We start from the raw sequence: 18575 nt of genomic DNA on the forward strand, positions 1-18575 counted from the left end.
CGCAAGGAAAATCTGTTTCCCAGGCTCTCAGTAATTTTTAGAACCCGTGCGGATTAAGAAATGGAATCTCCCTCGCACTGTGACCGACAGCTGGGTGTTCCTGTCGCTCGCCTGACACACACACCAGTCTCCCCACAGCACAGTGGGCTCAACGGATACTAACGCCAGCTCCTCCGCCAGGGCAGGATGGCAAGCAGGGAATACACTCTTCCTCTTTGGAGGAAGCAAACAAAACTGACATCTAACCTAACTTCAGAGGATCCCCTCGCAGGAAGCAGTCTTCCAGTATTCCCAGCCAGCACTCAAACTGCTTATAAGACCTCTACCCTAAACAGTATTGTAAAAGTCACTCAACACACAGCAGTCTATAGAATAAATATTAAACTTGGAATTAAGCTCTGAAAAACAGGCTGCTTTTCTCTTTTTTACAGGAAACACATATATTCTTCCAACAGCAGCCTCACCGCAGAGAGAGAGGTACCAAGCACCACCTGTGACACGGCCACTCAGGAGGTGACCAGTCTGAACTGACCTGAGTGCAAAGTACACGCTGGATTCCCCAAATGTGTACACATAAGTGAATGGAGAGTAGTTCATTGGTAATTTTAAATAAACACATGTTGGAATATTTTTCTATCAATAATAGAATATACACTTACATAAATATTTTGTATAAATTATAAATATATACTTATTCTAGAATATATAAAAATTAATTTCACCTATTTTTTACTTTTATATGGCTACTAGAAAAATTTTAATTACATGTGACTTTTACTGTATTTTTATTAGACAACACAATCATGTACCATATGAAATTACTGACAGCCCACATTTTTTAACCTATTTGAATGGCAATTTCATATGGTTCAATATCATACTAGTATAATTACTAGTACTGTATGGAGTACCTAAGCCACAATGACAAGGATAACTAAAACGGGGCAGATAAAATGACATTTTACTCAGAAGCTTACAATCTCTTAAGTTTTGCTACTCGAGAGAACTAGTGAACTCCTTCTTCTATAATACACACTGGAAAATAAAACTTCATTTCTCAGAATACAGTTTAAAACAAGATATTTTGTCTCTAATTTGCTCCTTGCTTGTCTCACACCTGATAAATAAATAACACACACACGTCTTATTTTAATAAAAGGGCCTTCCAAGCCAAAAGATGCAAATAAGCCTCAATACATAGGAACACTAAAAAACGTTCCAACAAAGTCACTAAGAAGAACAACAGTAGCAGTAAACTGAAGCTAAACTGTCATTCATATGTAACAATGCTAACTATTCACGGTCTTTCCCAATTATTCATCCAAAGTGGGGAAATGCCTTATTTTTATTAAAATAACTTTTAGTTTTATGGATTCAGGTTGAATACATGCACAATGCTTGATGGCCAATATTCTTCTTGAAATCGTGTGGCTCTAGATATACCAGTATGGTAGGCTGGCCACTCACAAACTTCACAATCGTACACCATCCCTAAGTGGTCTTCCACCTTAATACAGGATGTCTGTTCACTGGGAATTGCCTAGAAACAAGGGCAAAAGCAATACAAAGAAACAAAAGACCCAGGATGTGTAACCCTTCATATCAGGCCTGGTCAGGAGACCCCTCGACAGCCGCCAAGATAAGAGTGAATCCTAAGAAGAGCTTCTGATCAAATGTGTTTGCACTTAAGACTCTCTTCTCTCAAAGACCATGGAGGCAGTGACTGCAGTTATGGTATCGGTGTCCCATCTCACAACCCTACACAGAAATGGCTCTTATTTATTAACACATTCTTACCCTGTAGGTCTCCAATGGGCATCATGAGGGGCTGAGATGAGATGAGCAGGTTCTCCTGCCTTCTCGCCTGCCCACAGGTATTTTCCGGGGACTCAATCCCCACGTGAGGAACACTTACCAAAGAGTGACAAGGGTAACGTATCACAGAGCGTCAAGGAGAAAAGACAACAAGAACAGAGATGCAAACATACTTCTCTAGAGTGGCAAGCAGGGGGTCTGGCTCTGCACTGCTCTGGACCTGTAACATCTGGTCTCTGCTCAGGCGGACAATCTCACAAAGTGACTGTGCTGCATTTGAGTGCCGCTAGAGGAAAGAAGCACAGTGTCAACTACAGAACACACCAGGAGTCAAACTTACAATAAAGAGTGAAGAAACTGCTTAAGAAGTAACACAAATTAACACTGGCCATAAGCTACAGTAAATAAGAAATAACGTATGTAAAGTATTGAGTGTTTTACCCTCTTGGGCTGATGAGCTTTGTTAACAATACTGACAACAAAATACAGCTGCTGCGTGTAGAGAAATGTGATTAAAGTTCTGGCAAGGAAAATTTCTACAATTAAACTTGAAAAAAAAAATGTATGCCCTCAACTGATATACTTTTAGCAGCACAGAAAGATGAACCCACTTCCTTGACTTTTAAAAAAAAAGCGCAGCTTTCTGGAATGTATTAGTAAGAAACACTACACCTTCTTCCCATGCTTAGCGTGTGACCCTACAGGACACTCTGAGATGCTGGCACTGAGCGCCGCCTGCCCGGGGAGAGCAGAACAGTGGGATTCTAGTGCAGATGACAACAGGCACCAGGATATCAAAACCCACTGTTTGGAATCAGGTGTCACAAACTTACTTAATAAATATACACTGGTCAGTATAGGGTAGCATGCAGTTTATCACTTAATACACAACAGAAATAGCAACAGGACTGTCCAGAAAAACAAAATAAACTTTCTTGCAAGTCAAGTAGAGAAGGTGCTGATGCCCCAAACACTTGGTCCTTTGCAAAAGGATTTGCTGCAGAGGTGGGCCTCTCCTTCATCAACCCTTCAGACAGCGACCGTGTCCAGCTGAGCAAGAAAAAGGCTAGTGAGGAGCAAGCTGCATCCCCACCCCAGGAATAGGCCAGGCCCACCTCTGCCCTCACGTACAGCGCACGGGAAATGTGCTCTAGAAACCATCGACCGCCCCCCACCTCCCCTCCCCCAGCCACAGCAGGAGGGCCGAGGCCCCTCTAAAGCTGTGGCACAGAAACCGGTCCACACGGGAGTGTCCTAAGTGTCAGCAGGAACAATACCACAGGGGGAACAAGTGAACTGTCGGAGGAGAGCTATAGCCCCATTCATGCCTAGCTCTTTTTTTTCTGAAGGCGACAGTGGGATGGAGAGCCTGCTTTTGATGAACTCCAGGTCCCAAAAAGTTTTGAATGGATTGGAGTAGAAGGGAAGTCCCCCTTCGTAAGGGAGAACACCCTCCGGCCACATGCTTCCTCCCCGGCACTGTTCTTCTACGGCGCTCACTCTCCAACTGACCCACAAGCCAGAGCATCGCAGGAGGGCGCCTGTGTGCGTGACACACCCGGCGTGTTCTCTGAACCAACTCCTTTGTAGATACTACATCGAACCACATGGAACCATCACTTCTCTAGGCAGAAATGGCCACATGCTGGCCACTCCACAGGGCTCAGAGCAGCAGAGAAGCTGGGTGACTGTCTCCACTACAGCGGCACACCCACTGGTGACTCCACCCCACCCCACCGAGCTCCCTGTGCAAACTCCAGAGCAGCTTTGACGCTGCCACCCAATCAACCTTCAGCACCCAGGACAAAAACCAAACCAGTCAGGGCGCAAAAGCCTGAGTCCCCAAGAGCCCAGCACTCTGGGGCCCACTGGGGACCCGGAGCTGCTGTGTGTCTGGAGGCTTTCTCCAGAATGGAAACCACAAGCGCAGACAGATGTGGCCACATCCTCTGGGCTAAAGATGGGGATAAAAGAAAAATGTGTGGAGGAGGTTTGTGACGAAGGCGAACAGATGCAGCCCCCGCTCTAAAGAGATGGAGCGAGACCCAGGGCTTACCGTTTCACATTTGGGAAATTGGGTATCAGCAAAACACAGCATTTTTGAAAGCCTTCAATATTTAGAAAACTGCCAACCTGAAGCATGCCAGGTGATTACTAGTACCTGTCCTCTACATTCACATCTAGTAAAATGCTCTGTGCCCAAATGAACATGACTCTTTTTCCAAAAAAATCAAGTTCAGAGTCACAAAAGAGAACTTACATCTTCTTCTTGCGATGGATGAACTATTTCCACGAGCCTCTGGATAATTTTCTCCTCATTTAACCACTGTAAAACACATTGTAGAAGGAATCATAGCAATGAGTGGCTCCTGTTCAAGCCCCAATGAAGATTAACATACTTGGAAATATCCATCATATTTTAAGGAGAATGCTACAGGTTTTCTCTGAACTTTGAACACAACAGGAAATTAAAAGTCCCCCAAAGAAAATACCAGTGAAAATATTATTTTAACAGTAGCTACAGTACCAACTACTCCCAATGTCGCAAAACCACATCCCCAAATTCTACACATCAGCTTAGTGATGTTAGTTCTCAGGCACTGAGTACTAAAAAAGTCTGTACTTTGGTTGTGAAGTGGAAGGGGAGATGGAATTTATACATTTTCTGTAAGAGTGGTCATTTTAAGGGAGCTTCAGAAAGGCTGAGAAAAACAGTATGTAGTATCAAGCCTCCGGTTTAAAACACACGATGAACTTTTAGATTCTAAAACAAAAACAACCACAGGAAATGTGGGGGCTGAAGGGGGGGGGCACAGAAAGTTTATCTGCCCGGTCACATGTTAGCAAAGAGCTGTTATCATGACTAGGACATTCTTCTTTAACTATGTATGAACTACTGCCATGAATGAAAATATGAAAGGGGTAAGAATAAATGAAAAAACACCTGGCATAATATTAATTCCACAAGGAAGAGAAACACCAAGTAAATAAAGGCAATCTCTACCCAGAACAGATGGGTGGACACACACACACACAATCCCTAAAGTTAAAAGAGATGGGGGATGGGAGGCAGGAAATCAAACACAATTTGCCAAAGGCCGCAGAGAAATTCTTAGGTTGTCCTCAAGCTCCTCAAGGAGAATATGCCGAAGGAAAATGCAAACAAAAGATCTCAGGAGACCACCAGGAAGGCAGGGGCCCATCTTATTTTAAGATGTTTTAAAATGTGCACATGAAGCCCCTCGGGGGTCATGTTCACACACAGATTCTGACCCAGCAGGGCAGCGGTGAGATCCAGGTGACGTTTGGGACCACACTCTGAGTAGCCACGTCCTCAAACAGGACACAAACACCTCTACAGAGAAGCTAGGGCTGAGGGTTCCGACCACCCAGAGAGAAAGTAGGAAACTTTGTGGGCAGTGAACAAATCAATCCCCCCCACCCACCTTCACAGCTACTAGCAAGTACCCACAGTCCAAGCCCACAGCTGGCCCCCAGATCAAAGCCAGACATTCAGGAGTTCTAACTACCTTTCCCTCGACCTCTGCCTTTATTAACCACCTACTACTACATCCCTTGAGAAGCACACCTACTCCCTTGGAAGTAAGCCCTAAAATCCAACCCAGAAGTGACCAAAGGAACTCTAAGAAACCATACTGAATAACCTACTCCAGTAATAACAGATATGAAGGCAACCACGCTCTTAGCCGTAACTGCCTTCTCTGGAGTCCCAGTCTCTACGGAGAAAACACTCGCACCCTCAAACACACGCCTAAAGGTGGCCGAAGCCCCAGTTTAGGGCCCTTTCCTGGGGTGTTCACACCAGGTCCTCTCAGCTGACATACTCACGTGGCCATGCTCTCAGAAGACCTCTGCCTGGTCCTACAGACCCGGCCTGACACCGTTCCCTGACACCGCCCCCACACCACACCCCACACCTGTCACGCCTGCCCACCTCGGCGGACTGTGCCCCTCTCCCTGGGACACTTCCTGGCAGACCCCACTAACTCTCCTCTGGGCCTTCCCAGGTCTTCAGCATTGTCAATGAAACTCATTTCCAGAGTTCTGAGGTTTGAGGTTGAGTATTAAAGACAGAATGGGCTGGGGAATGGTTCTGGACAAGGCAGTGAAGGGGACGAAAGAGAAGAAGAGACGGAAGAGGCAGAGCTGAGAGCCTGCGAGAAACGTCACCTTCAAGTCATTCACACCCTCCTCTTCCCACCCAAGACAATCCTCCAGAGACGTATGTCCCGGAATAACCACCTCCCCCAAATCTGAAACACTTGCCCCTTTGGAGGTAAACTCCATTCTCCTCCTATCCCATGCTCCTAGGCATCCATGAGAAGGTTATTCCCAAAGCCAGATTCCCTGGGAATACCACACCTCTTCCTTTTGACTTTTAGAGACATCCCTGCAGGTGACCATCTCAAGACAGAGAAGACTCCTCACAGCCTGCTCAAACGAGACTCAGAGCTCCCGACCTTCTCATTTCTGCTCTTCCCACCAGACCAGCTAAGACAAATCCTCAATCCAGTCTACCTTCCCACTCCGCTAAAGAGCAAGCCAGCAAAGGAAAAGAACAAGAAGACAGCCTGTGTCTCTCGGGACATGCACACGGGCAGCCCTAACCCTGGAAAAATCCGGATTTCTTCCTGTGGTGGAGCCCGCCTCCTGCCCCCCATCCTGGCTCCCAGACCCTTACTACCAGTCCCTGGAGTCCCACGCGGATGGCGCAGCCCAGGGGCGGGAGCGCCCCGCCCTGACCACTCACATTCAGCACCTCCTGCCTGGGCTGCGGGGGCTCGATGCATGTCAGGAGCCTGAGCAGCAAGTCCATGATGGCCGACGTTCCTATGTGCTTCATGATAAGGTCCACAAAGTCACGTTTCTTCTTCAGGAAATCCACAATCTAGAGGAGAATAGCCACAACTGAAAGACACGTCCCAGGGGAACTACTAGCTTTAGGATACTTTCAGTCCTGACCCCTCGGGCTGCCCCCTCCAAAGTCCCATCACCACTTTAAGTTAAGGCAAGTCAAAGGCTGAATTAGTCATAAGATGTCAAACTGGAAAGCCTTCTGATTGTTACAGAACTGAAAAACCTCTTAAAAAAAAAATCTCCTAAGTCACCACCTGTTCCCTGATACAAACACACCATAACAGAATCTTTCATTTCTGCTCACTTTCATTATTAATTCTGAAAGAATGAGGATCAAAAATTTAACACTCCATAAAAGGCAAGAGAATATACCACTTAACAGTTTATAGACATAAAGCAAGTCCATTAGACTTTACACAAAAATGCAGACTAAACATTCAAAGTCCTAACTGTACTCTAGCAAGTAAGAAAAACATTCAAAACAGATTTCTGCATCAAAGTGGCTAACTCACATGCTACAGAAAATCACAGCTGCATTTTATTTCAGCCACTCACCTGATGAGATTAACACCAGGAGGGTGAGCGTGGGAGAGACTGACCATTAGCCCGAGGGGATGAGGAAACATTACTGAAGTCAGGGTTGCCACCTGGGTCTCTCCTGCACAGAAGAGACCTGCTCTGCCTCGGACCCCCGTGTACCTTCTGGCTTTTGTCCGCGTGCAGGAATCATCTGCTCAGAAGTCCCAGCAGCAGCACAGCCAGTGAGGCAGCTGCCGTGACAGTATCACCCTGATGTCTCCCAGAAGCTTGTAAGGTGGGGCTGCTCAACTCAAATGTTCTAGGTGAGGAAACTGAGGCCCAGACCAGTCAAGGATTTTGCTAGAAGCTAAAAAGTGGTTGCCCTGAGATTTAAATCCAACAGAGCCACAAGCTCATCACCCCACATGACAGCTACAAGGCGGGGTGAGCTAAAACTGCTTCACACCGTCAGGTGGAAAGGCAGAATTCACCATCACACACTGCTTCTCTAAACAGTGAGGTTAAAGGCTGTAACACAGACCTTCAGTAAGTTATACATAATTAATCCATTCACAGCTGAGTCACATAGTCATTTTTAAAAGCACAGTGGAGGAGAGGGGAAGAAAAGGAGGCATGTGATCAAAACACTGCACTGAGTGGCCGAAGCACCGACTGCAGAGCCGGCAGGCAGGGCCGAGGGGGCAGAGCGAGGAAGGCGAGGCGGCCTGTCTGGGGGAGGGCGCTCGCCCACCAGCACTCAGGGTGCCCCTCACAGAGGTCCTGCTGCTCTGGGAAGGGTCTGCACTGGTTAAGTCAGACTGAGTCTGAATTCAGTCGCACATACCCTTACTAACATATCATGTGATGGGAAACCTTCACTTACACTCATAATTCTCAAAAGGAGAGGAAGGTGCCAGTGTGGGCTTCTCCTGTAGCTGAAAGAGCAAGCAAGGACTCTGGAATCCTCTCGTGACTGAGGGCCGAACTGAGAAGCACAACGAGCAGCAGAGTGAACAGGCCTGCTCTCGGCGCTGAAGTGGCACGTGCCGCCTTCTGTACACAGGTAACGCGTCTGACCTCGTGAAGCCCAGAGGGCTCAAAGTGTGTCTTCAATCTGTACTAAAGAGACACGGAACACCAGGCCCCACAGACTTGGGCTCCCGGGCACAGAGGGAGGAGACAGGCACAAGGAGATGTGAGACTGGTCTCGATCGTGACCACAGCCACCGGGAACTGACCAGGACACAGACTGATGGGGTGACCTGAGCTCTCCTAGGAGAGTAAGCAGTCCTGTCATTTCTCACCCAAAAGCAGGAGGAGGAAGGACGAGCTGTACTGGAGTGACTGGGATTCGGGGATTACTATCTAAGAAACAAGAACCTCAGTTCCCACACATTGAGAAAGGCAATCCTGCTCAACTAAGAACACGAAAGCATGACCTCGCCTGTCTAAAATAAGGCCTGCATGCACTTGGCCTTGGCACAGGGCAGGCGTACTGGGCCGAAAATAGTCCCAGCCCCTCCAGGTCTGCTGATAGCAAGGACGGGTCACGGAGCCTGCCTTTCACCATGAAGGATGCCAGGCCCAACTGCTGTGACCCCTGCACCCCCGTCATCACACCCCCACTGCCTGCACTCTGCAAACTCTTAAGTTTGTTCTTGGGCATCTGAGGCTCCTGCTGCTCCCTGGGGCCCGTTTCTGTAAGTGAATCCTAATCTCCTTGTAAGCAGATCCTTTTCCACACCAGTACCCGCCAGAGCCATGATTCTCAAATTTTAGCATGCATCCCAGTCATCTGGGAGGCTTCTTACACCCCAGACCGCAGGCCCCACCCAGGGTGTCTGACTCAGCAGGCCTGGAATGGAGCTCAAGAACCTGCGTTTCCAACAAATTCTCGGGCGGTATTCATGCTGCTGGACCAGAGACCACACTTTGGAGAACAACCACACACAGCAGATACTGGGAAATACAAGTTTCCAGATAGACGAGAACGAGGAGGAGGAGGGAGAGCAGAACAGCGGGAGGAGGTCCCGGCCGAATCCCCGCCAAGCTCTACTGGACAGAAGAGCAACGCCCCCTGTGTGTACGCGGCAGTCACTACCCAGAGGTCTCAAGCTTTTGGGTGGAAGCAAAATAGAAGGAAAAAAAAACTAACTGTATGAACTAATCACCAATCGCATTTATGGGAAAGCTTTCTGACTTAAGCTTCACTTGTGATCTTCACCAGGGAAAAGAATAAATAAACGAACTGTTGATTTACCTCAGCCACTGGGACACCACCCACACACCCTGCTGCCCTGTGCACCCTCACGCGACCCTCACAAACTGACCCCAACATGCTCTTGCTTCCAACCACCTGTCAGAAAAGGAAGCCAAAGTACACTGAAAAACTGAGATATGAGGCACTTAGAAAAGATCAAATTAGAAAGTGTTCCTTAAGGCGTTAAGTCAGTGGAAAGTCAGCAAGCATTAAGGATATTTAAGGTATAAAATCTATTCTTTTACAGAACGTGAGACATAAGGCACACTCAGAACACTGAAGCAACAAAAATCACTGAGGATCACCTCAGGGGATGCTCAGCCCTAATACTTACCTTTTTGGAAAACAGTATTTACCTGTTCTGGTTTTCTGCTGATAAGAATACTTAGCACCTTGCTGAAGAAACTGGCAAGTAGTGGGTTCAAGGGGGAATCGTTTAGGAGGAAGCTATACAATTTCATTAGCAAGGATTCATCTTCTCCCAGTCTATCGTTCATTTGGGAGACATCAGAAGTGAGCAACTCACAAGATATATTTGGATACCTAGAAGAACAGGATACTCACGTCATCATCTGTATGAACAGTTTACTTACATAAATCAGAACACAGATCAGAAAGGCTTCCTAAAACTTTGTGAAAATTGTTTAAAAAAATCTTCCGGGAATGAGAAAATAATTTCAATCCATTCTGCCAATTTAAACTAGAGTGAATTTTCTTCCATGTCTAAAAACCAATAGTTTCCCCAACAAAACCAGAGCACACCTGGGACTCAGAAGGCGAGGGCGGGGACCCCTCAGAGGGGGCAAGACGCAGCCGTGGGCCGCAGCCCTCAGCCGCCCGCTCTGGTGCGGGAAGCAGCGCAGCTTGCAGGACCACCGCAGGGGAAGCCGGCTTCCGGCAAACTGCCCTGCTCACGGCACCGTGCGGCTGCTCAAGACACAGCTCGGTTCCTGGACAGGCGGCCTGTGTTCTCAGAAGGGCTGTCTGTGGTATTAGAAAGCTGGGCGTGCCAAGTATCCAGTCCACATTACATGTGAAGAGAATAAACACTTTAATATACTCGAGCAGAGAAGAGGACACAGCCTGAATTCCCCGTGTGGGAAAACAAAGTGTATATGGAAACTGAGCTGTCCACAGAAGCCTTCCAGTCTCCTGGGACCAGCCCACCTCGGATCTCACTGCTCTGTGCCACAGCCCTCCTCCATAGGCCCCCAGCCCTGACAACACCCACACCCCAGTGGCACGTCTGCCCTGAGCGCCGGGGCGCTCTCTCTGAACAGGCAGCAGCAGATTCCTTTCCTCCACTCGCTTCTTTAACCACAAATGACTTCTCATCTGTTCTCAGAGCGATCACGGAGACTCCCAGGCCTGCCCAGACTGCACTCTCCCCCACCTGCCATTCCCTTCTTTGCTCTTTATCCCTCCCTGGTGAGCAGAAGCAGCAGGGAGTGGCGAGCTCTGATGTTGACCAGGACAGGGAGATGACAAAACAGCCTGAAATGGCTCTGTGACAACAGAGAGGGCTAGAGACTGTGGCCAGAACCCATGCGGCATCCCTGAGACAAGCCGGCAGCTGCCTGTGGACCAGTGACTTGAGAAGCAACTGGCAGCGGACCAGAAGCTGCAGTACTTAGCGGGTGGGACACTGAACAGTGTAAGAATGTCCCCAAATCAGCCTTTTCAGGGAGAAAAACACGGAAAAGACATACAACAGAACTGGCAGGCGTGTGGGCGCAAAGATCACATCGCCAAATCGCTGTCGTTGAGGCGATGGCTCAATCAAATCAAAGTCTGTCCTCACTTCAATTTACAGCCACATCGGCTCAAAGACACCACAACACAAAGTCACCAGTAGGCTGGAGAGGAAGCAGGGGTGACCCATGGGGCCTCTGGAGTCAAACAGCCCAGGCTCAGAACCTGCCTCCACCACTTACAAGCTGTATCACCCCAGGCACATTACCTGACTTCACTGGACCTCAGTTTCCAAGGCTGCAATAGGAAGACAACAATCCCTATCTCATGGAAGAGAATAATACAAAATTCTGAGAAGGTCTAGAGTAAGTAAATACCAGCTGTTTTAATTTATCTTTATTTGCTACTTCATGAAACTTCTGAAATGAAGTTTTATTGGGATGTGGAGTTATCTCAACTGCCCCAATGTGAAAGTTGCCAGCAGGCAAAGGGTCAGTAAAAGGGAGGAGACCCCAACTCCACTGCCACCCAACGTGTAAGGAGTAGTCTCAAAATTCTAACACGGGACGTCCAGAGGGCATGGCATCTTGTAAAGTTTTCCACCTGCTTCTCCACGGCTGATCTGGAGGTCTGATCACGCTGAAGAAGCACGCACATGAGGTCCAGGCACTGATACGAAGGCTCAACGCTCTGGTGTGGAACAGGGCGGGGCTGCTCTCACTCTCCTACCTACCTCCCTGAGATTAAACAAGCCTCTCAAACACCCCGAGACTCCTCCACCCACCCCGCCCCACCCTGACCTCAGCTGCTCTGCACTGAGAACACAGCAGCAACGGGAAGAGAGCCCAGCCCCGCTGGGCCCCTTGTCTGCACCTGGCCCCTTCCTCCTCTGCGGTGAAGTCCCCCTACTGTCCTCCTGACCACTGAGGCCAGCCCAGCCCATCACCAGACCCCCACTCCCTCTACACCGGCCCGCTTCCCCAGCGCCACATCACCCCACCAGCACGTAAACACACCAGTATTTCTTCCATCTAGGAAAACACACAAACGCCTCTCCTAGCTCCACACCTGCCTGTAGCTCCCACTTGCTCTTTCTGCGCCTTTTCCAGAGAACTACCTGAAAGAGCTCTCTGCTTGGCCTCCAATCCTCCCTCAAAAGCACTGCTTCTGTTCCTCTGCTCTGAGAAACGGGCACTGCAGGGGCCTCCACATGGCAAACGCCAATGGCTGCCTGGCCTGTCAGCACAGCGCCCAAGTCCCCTGTCCCATCTCCCCTTCCTGGAGCCTGGCCACCCTTGACACTGAGGGCAGCAGCCCCGCCTGGGTCTGTTCTTGCTTCTGAAGTCCCTCTGTGGGAACCTTGACCAGACCAACAACATCTCAGCTTTGGGATTTATAACACTACTTAACGCCCTACTTTTAAAGTTTGGTTCGTTCAAATTTCTGCCACAGCAAACACCCCATCATTCATAAACTAGCCTAAATACATGCAACACTAGTCTAAATTTCCTTAGATGACCACAGTCCACCTTAACTCCGAGCAGCTTTCGGGTCCCCTCTGAGAAACCGCTCTGCGCTAGTCCAGGTCTCTGAGTCAGCCAGCTCCGGGCAGCTACCATCGCTGCTGGCTCTGTTCAGGCCAGAGGCTCAGCAGAGAGCCGCTCCACTCAGCTCAAGCTACGCTCTCTCGAAATGGTGCCAACCAAAAAGCTGCATGTCCAGGGAGACACACCTGCTCCTGCAGCCTCTGAGGAAGCACAGAACACTGGCGTGGCCATACAGCAGACGTCATGACTGCTTTTTGGTAAAATCAGCGACCTCCACAAGGCACGCCTACTCTCCTCCAGCTAGAGAAGTGTTCTGCCTCACGCAGCAGGTGAGGAAACAGACCCAAGAAGGGGGGCCTCTTGTTCAAGTTCTTGGAGCTCTAGGAGGAGAGGGCTACCGTCCTCCCGGGGGGGCTCCTGCCAGGATGAGCCCCCAACGAGCAGTACTCACACATGCAGGCTCACTGGGAAGGGCATTCCAAAGCATGAAGCATCTGTTTTTGAGGAAAGGAGGACACAGGTATTTCTGCCACCAAATTTCTTTCCTTGTCTAAAGTACTGATCTCCAAGTGGATGTGCAACTGAAGGCCAGCTGACAATCTCAATGGCTGGCAGAGAGCATGAATTCCCTGAAGATCCAAGCCATGAGCAATCTGAAAGCATCACTAAGTATTATTCCTCTGACAACAAAATTCTCCCCATGAAGAAATGAAAGATAACTGAAAAGAGGGAGACTGAGGGAGAAACGAGAATTTACTATAGGCCATAATTCTCCCCATGCCATCAAACTTATTTAATGCATAATCAATGACTTTTGTTTTGTTCCTGAATCAGTTCTATTTTCAGGGGGAGAGGGATGCCAAACATTTCAGAAGAGCTGGAGGTGGAAAAGCAACCAGCTGAAACCCGATGCCTTAAATACACACGGAGTATTTATAATTACAACGAGCGTCCAGTGGTCTGAACCCTGGGAAGCATTATGAGCTGACAAAACCAGTGCTGAAGAAGACAAATCCACAGTATTTATCCAAGGTATCAGCTGCTTAAACTTAGCTACACTAATGTTCACCAAGATCCATACCCTTATTTTCAGTTAACAAAAGGTCAGAATTTATAATCAGCAACACAGTTCATAAAGCAAGCTCTGGCTCGGCTGTGCCGTGTGATCTTGACAGTCACATAATCTCTGTTTTCCTATTTGCAAAAAAAGAGAGAAAATATTTACTTGGATCATCTCACTATTTTAAGGAACTTTATCACTGTTTATAATGTACTTTGCCCTTAGACAAAACCTTCTGGCGGAAATTTACAACATTCATTTTAAAACTCCTGTGATTTCACAGGACGTGGTTCCAGAACAGGCTGTTTGCCGCACTGAGCCTGTCCCTCTTGACACGTTAACATTCTGTACCTGGTCTCCGGCAGCCCTGAGAAGTTGCTGGACAACAAGAATGGTGATACATCCTGCCCCCACTTCACTTCAGCCCCACCCTAAAGAAAAGATTGAATTTTCTTACTTGTATCTGATCTTTTCATCCATGTCTTGCGGTGGTTCTTCAATAATGAATGAGACTAAATCTTCGAGACATTCTGCTTTTAAGAGAAACTCTATAAGTTTGCGGTTCTGTGCTTTACACTCCTGTAAAACATCTTCCTCATCCATTAACTCCTTCAGCGTTACATCTTCTCTTTCTAGAAGTGTGTCTATGTGGGATGATGAGTGAAGATCAAATTTCCAAAACATGCTGGTCTAAACAAAATGCAGAGATATTTAAAATAAAACTTCAACTTCACATATTAATTTTTCAAATTTCCACTTAGTTTTACAGTCTAAAATGCCAACTTGAATCACATGAGAAAAACAAGTTTCATTTTGAATCTATAACGTACCTTCTAAGTAAGTAAAACTGGTAAGACATTTTCCTTCTCAGAAAATATTTTTATAGATACCAAAAAATTCTGACTTGAAAATGCTGAAAGAATGCTAAAACCTGGTATTTTAACCTGCAAAATTAACCCACCCATACTTAAAGAATTTAGTGCTGGGAAAGGAAGAAAATAAATCTTTTCTTCAGGGTGAGAAATACATTCTTACACAGAACTAGTATCCTCAACTACAAATGACAAGTATTGAGACCTACGTATGAGGTACTCTCCAGAATATTACAACATTAAATAACCACTGCAAACCAGAACTTTTAGCCCCAATAGCACTTTCACAGCTGAAAATCAGAAAGTCGTAAAATAGTAAAACCTATGCCAAAATCACTGCAGATGGTGATTGCAGCCATGAAATTAAAAGACGCTTACTTCTTGGAAGAAAAGTTATGAGCAACCTAGATAGCATATTAAAAAGCAAAGACATCACTTTGCCAATAAAGGTCTGTCTAGTCAAGTTTATGGTTTTTCCAGTGGTCATGTATGGATGGGAGAGTTGAACGGTGAAGAAAGCTGAGCACCGAAGAATTGATGCTTTTGATCTGTGGTGTTGGAGAAGACTCTTGAGAGACCCTTGGACTGCAAGGAGATCCAACCAGTCCATCCTAAAGGAGATCAGTCCTGGGTATTCATTGGAAGGACTGATGCTGAAGCTGAAACTCCAATACTTTGGCCACCTCATGCGAAGAGCTGACTCATTGGAAAAGACCCTGATGCTGGGAGGGATTGGGGGCAGGAGGAACAGGGGACGACAGAGGATGAGATGGCTGGATGGCATCACCAACTTGATGGACATGAATTTGAGTAAACTCCGGGAGTTGGTGATGGACAGGGCGGCCTGGCGTGCTGTGATCCATGGGGTCGCAAAGAGTCAGACACAACTGAGCGACTGAACTGAACTGATGCCATTCTTAACAAAGAAACAAAAAATAGTAAAACTACCTTAAAAAGAGAAGTGTTCACCTTGTCTTCAAAGTTCATCATGGAAAATTAAACCTTAGGATGTCTACAGATTGACAAAATAGTTCACCATGCTTATTTTAAATACTTCAGCAAAGTCACTGACTGAAAAGCTACTAGTGATCTTCAAATACCTTCCCATGTCCCATCCCATAGTCACTGGGTCCAAAAGTAAAAGCAAAGTGAAGCTGCTCAGTCGTGTCTGACTCTTTGTGACCCCACGGACTATAGCCTATCAGGCTTCTCCATCCATGGGATTTTCCAGGCAAGAATACTAGAGTGGGTTGCCATTTCCTGTATATGCTTATTTTGATCTGTAAGCCAAATTTCTGATAATCTAATAGTCTCTCCACTTGAAGTCAGAAAGCTAGATGTAGTTAATAATTTAGTCTTAAGTCTTAAAAAAAATTAGGTCTCATTTAAAGTAGCATGTCTTTTCATGCAAAATATAAAGAAAAGTATTAATAAGTGAATCACAAAAGCAAATCTGATAGAGCCCTTACTATTGGCTAATTTATCAGCATAAATAAAATACACACTCATGATCATCAACTGAAAACTGTAAATGTCCACAAACTATTAAAACATGGATCAAGATATAGTCACGTATCTACATCGATTAAAAAAATAACTTCCAAAATTTTAACCTTATAAAGGTAACTCATCATATACTGGTTTATAGAAAAAACTGATCATCAGTGGTGCTGAAATAACCAGTGTTGGCAAACTCTGACTCATAGACCAAATCCAGCCCACAGACTGCAAGCTAAGAAGGGCTCTGATACTTTTAAAGGGCTGTTAAAGAGAACGGGGTTGAGGTAAGATCATGAGGCAGTGACCACGGGGGCCTGCACATGTACTATCTGGTAGTTCACAGTAAAGTTCAGTGTCCCGTCTCACATTCCTTTCTGCCATCTCTGCAACTGCCTGGAGGGGTGGAGCCACGCGGTGCCAGGCATGACCATCTACCAGACTCATTCTCTCCCTTCCATGGGCATTTGCCTAGACCACGTCCCCAGCCTCTTGGGCAGGTAGGTATGGCCACATGACAACGTTCTCTCCAATGTGCTGTGAGCCATCAAAACCTCCAGGTGGCCTCCTTTTCATCTGGCTGAATGTTGATGACACAAAAGACCCTGAGACAGACAGTAAGGCCCAAAGATGGAAGGTACCTCCATCCCTGAGTCAACCTGTGGAAAAACGCTGCCCGCCCACCTGAGAGTCACCCCAGGCCACGGGATGAGGAGCCACCACACACCTGGTCTGGGATCCAGCAGGACAGCCCACGTACCCAGCCATCTCCTCCAATCTCCGGAGCCCACAGCATCATGTTCCTTTATACTTATTTTACTATACATATGAAAAGAATTCTTGGGCAACTATGTGTTTTAAAATGCCTAACTCCTTTTGCTCTCCACTATCCTAAATTAGAATAGCATTTTTCAAATCAGGACACCTTAAAATACACATTTCCACAGTGCATTTTCTTTAAATTGAGTAGGTATACTACAGGCTTAAAAATAAAATAAAGCCACAGTAGACTCTTAAACAAACATTATTTTATCTTCCAGCCAAACAGCAAACTGGACTGGAAGCAAATAGCACTGGTCAATCAGTTACCCCTGGCCTGCCCCTAAGTTCTACTAACTTGACCTTTGAAGTGGAATCAAGCTTGGCATGAACTAACAGGTACAAAGGTCAACTGCCAGGGGCCCTGAGGTAAATGGAGCCCTTTGAAAAATGTCTAATATACTAAAAAAAAAAACAAAAAAAAAACCTGAAAGGAGTCAGAATTTCAGTAGCTCATTTTCAGTAAATGTAAGTACTCTAAAATTTTTACCCTAGCTATATACCTCAATAGGATTGAGAGATAAGAGGGAACACAATTTCTTACAGTAAACCAAATCACAGACTTTTAAATAAATACTAACAAAGAGAGAAATGGTAAAATCAAACTACTCTCCATCTTTCTGAAAAATCCTAGAGTTGTTTTTGCCCTTCATGGATCACAGCCTTGTCACAGTGAAGGGGCTCATATAAGTCAATGAAGCTATGAGCCATGCCGTGCAGCCATGCCACCTAACATGGACGGGTCACAGTGGAGAGTTCTAACAAAATGTGGTCCACTGGAGGACAGACTAGCAAATCACACCAGTATTCTTGCTGGGAGAACCCCATCAACAGTATGAAAAAGCAAAAAGATATGATACCAGAAGATAAGGCCCCCAGGTCAGAAGGTATTCGGTACGCTACTGGGGAAGAGCAGAGGGCAGTTACTATCAGCTCTAGTAAGAATGAAGAGGCTGGGTCAAGGTGGAAATGACGCTCATTTGTGGATGTGTTTGGTGATGAAAGTACAGTTGGATGCCGTAAAGAACAGTATTGCATAGGAACCTGGAATGTTAGGTCCACGAATCAAGGCAAACTGGATGTGGTCAAGCAGGAGATGGCAAGAGTGAACATCAGCATCTTGGGAACCAGTGAACCAAAATGGGCAGGAATTGGTGAATTTAATTCAGTTGACTATTATATCTACCACTGTGGGCAAGAAGAAATGGAACAGCCCTCAGAATCAACAGTCTGAAATGCAGTATCTGGGTGCAATCTCAAAATGATAGAATGATCTCAAGTGTCAAGGCAAACCATTCAAAATCACAGTAATCCAAGTCTATGCTCCAACCACTAATGCCAAAGAAGCTGAAGTTGACCAGCTCTAAGAAGACCTACGAGACCTTTTAGAACTAACACCCAAAAAAGATGTCCTTTTCATCACAGGGGACTTGAATGGAAAAGTAGGAAGTCAAGAGGTATCTGGAGTAACAGGCAAGTTTGGCCTTGGAGTACAAAATGAAGCAGGGCAAAGGCTAACAGTTTTGTCAAGCAAACACACTGGTCATAGCAAATATGGTCTTCCAACAACACCTACATATGGACATCACCAGATGGTCAATACCGAAATCAGATTG

General features: G+C 46.5%; 1 protein-coding gene across 15 annotated transcripts in view; it reads right to left on the reverse strand.

Moving 5' to 3' along the window:
• Positions 1 to 18575, reverse strand: part of PPP6R3 (protein phosphatase 6 regulatory subunit 3) — a 123491-nt gene that overhangs the window by 54478 nt on the left and 50438 nt on the right. For 14 of the 15 annotated variants that reach the window (XM_043924569.1, XM_043924553.1, XM_043924652.1 and 11 more), the window contains 5 exons: positions 14229 to 14461; positions 9829 to 10015; positions 6587 to 6724; positions 4076 to 4141; positions 1989 to 2101 (listed from right to left, as the gene is read on the reverse strand). In XM_043924569.1, the coding sequence (XP_043780504.1) occupies positions 1989 to 2101; positions 4076 to 4141; positions 6587 to 6724; positions 9829 to 10015; positions 14229 to 14455 (731 nt within the window). In that variant the 5' untranslated portion in view covers positions 14456 to 14461. Of the gene's footprint in view, positions 1 to 1988; positions 2102 to 4075; positions 4142 to 6586; positions 6725 to 9828; positions 10016 to 13792; positions 13906 to 14228; positions 14462 to 18575 lie in introns of those variants that run through there. The other variant, XM_043924663.1, reaches the window with a different exon arrangement.

This window comes from Cervus elaphus, chromosome 2, assembly GCF_910594005.1.
Source record: "Cervus elaphus chromosome 2, mCerEla1.1, whole genome shotgun sequence".
Classification (NCBI taxonomy): domain Eukaryota; kingdom Metazoa; phylum Chordata; class Mammalia; order Artiodactyla; family Cervidae; genus Cervus; species Cervus elaphus.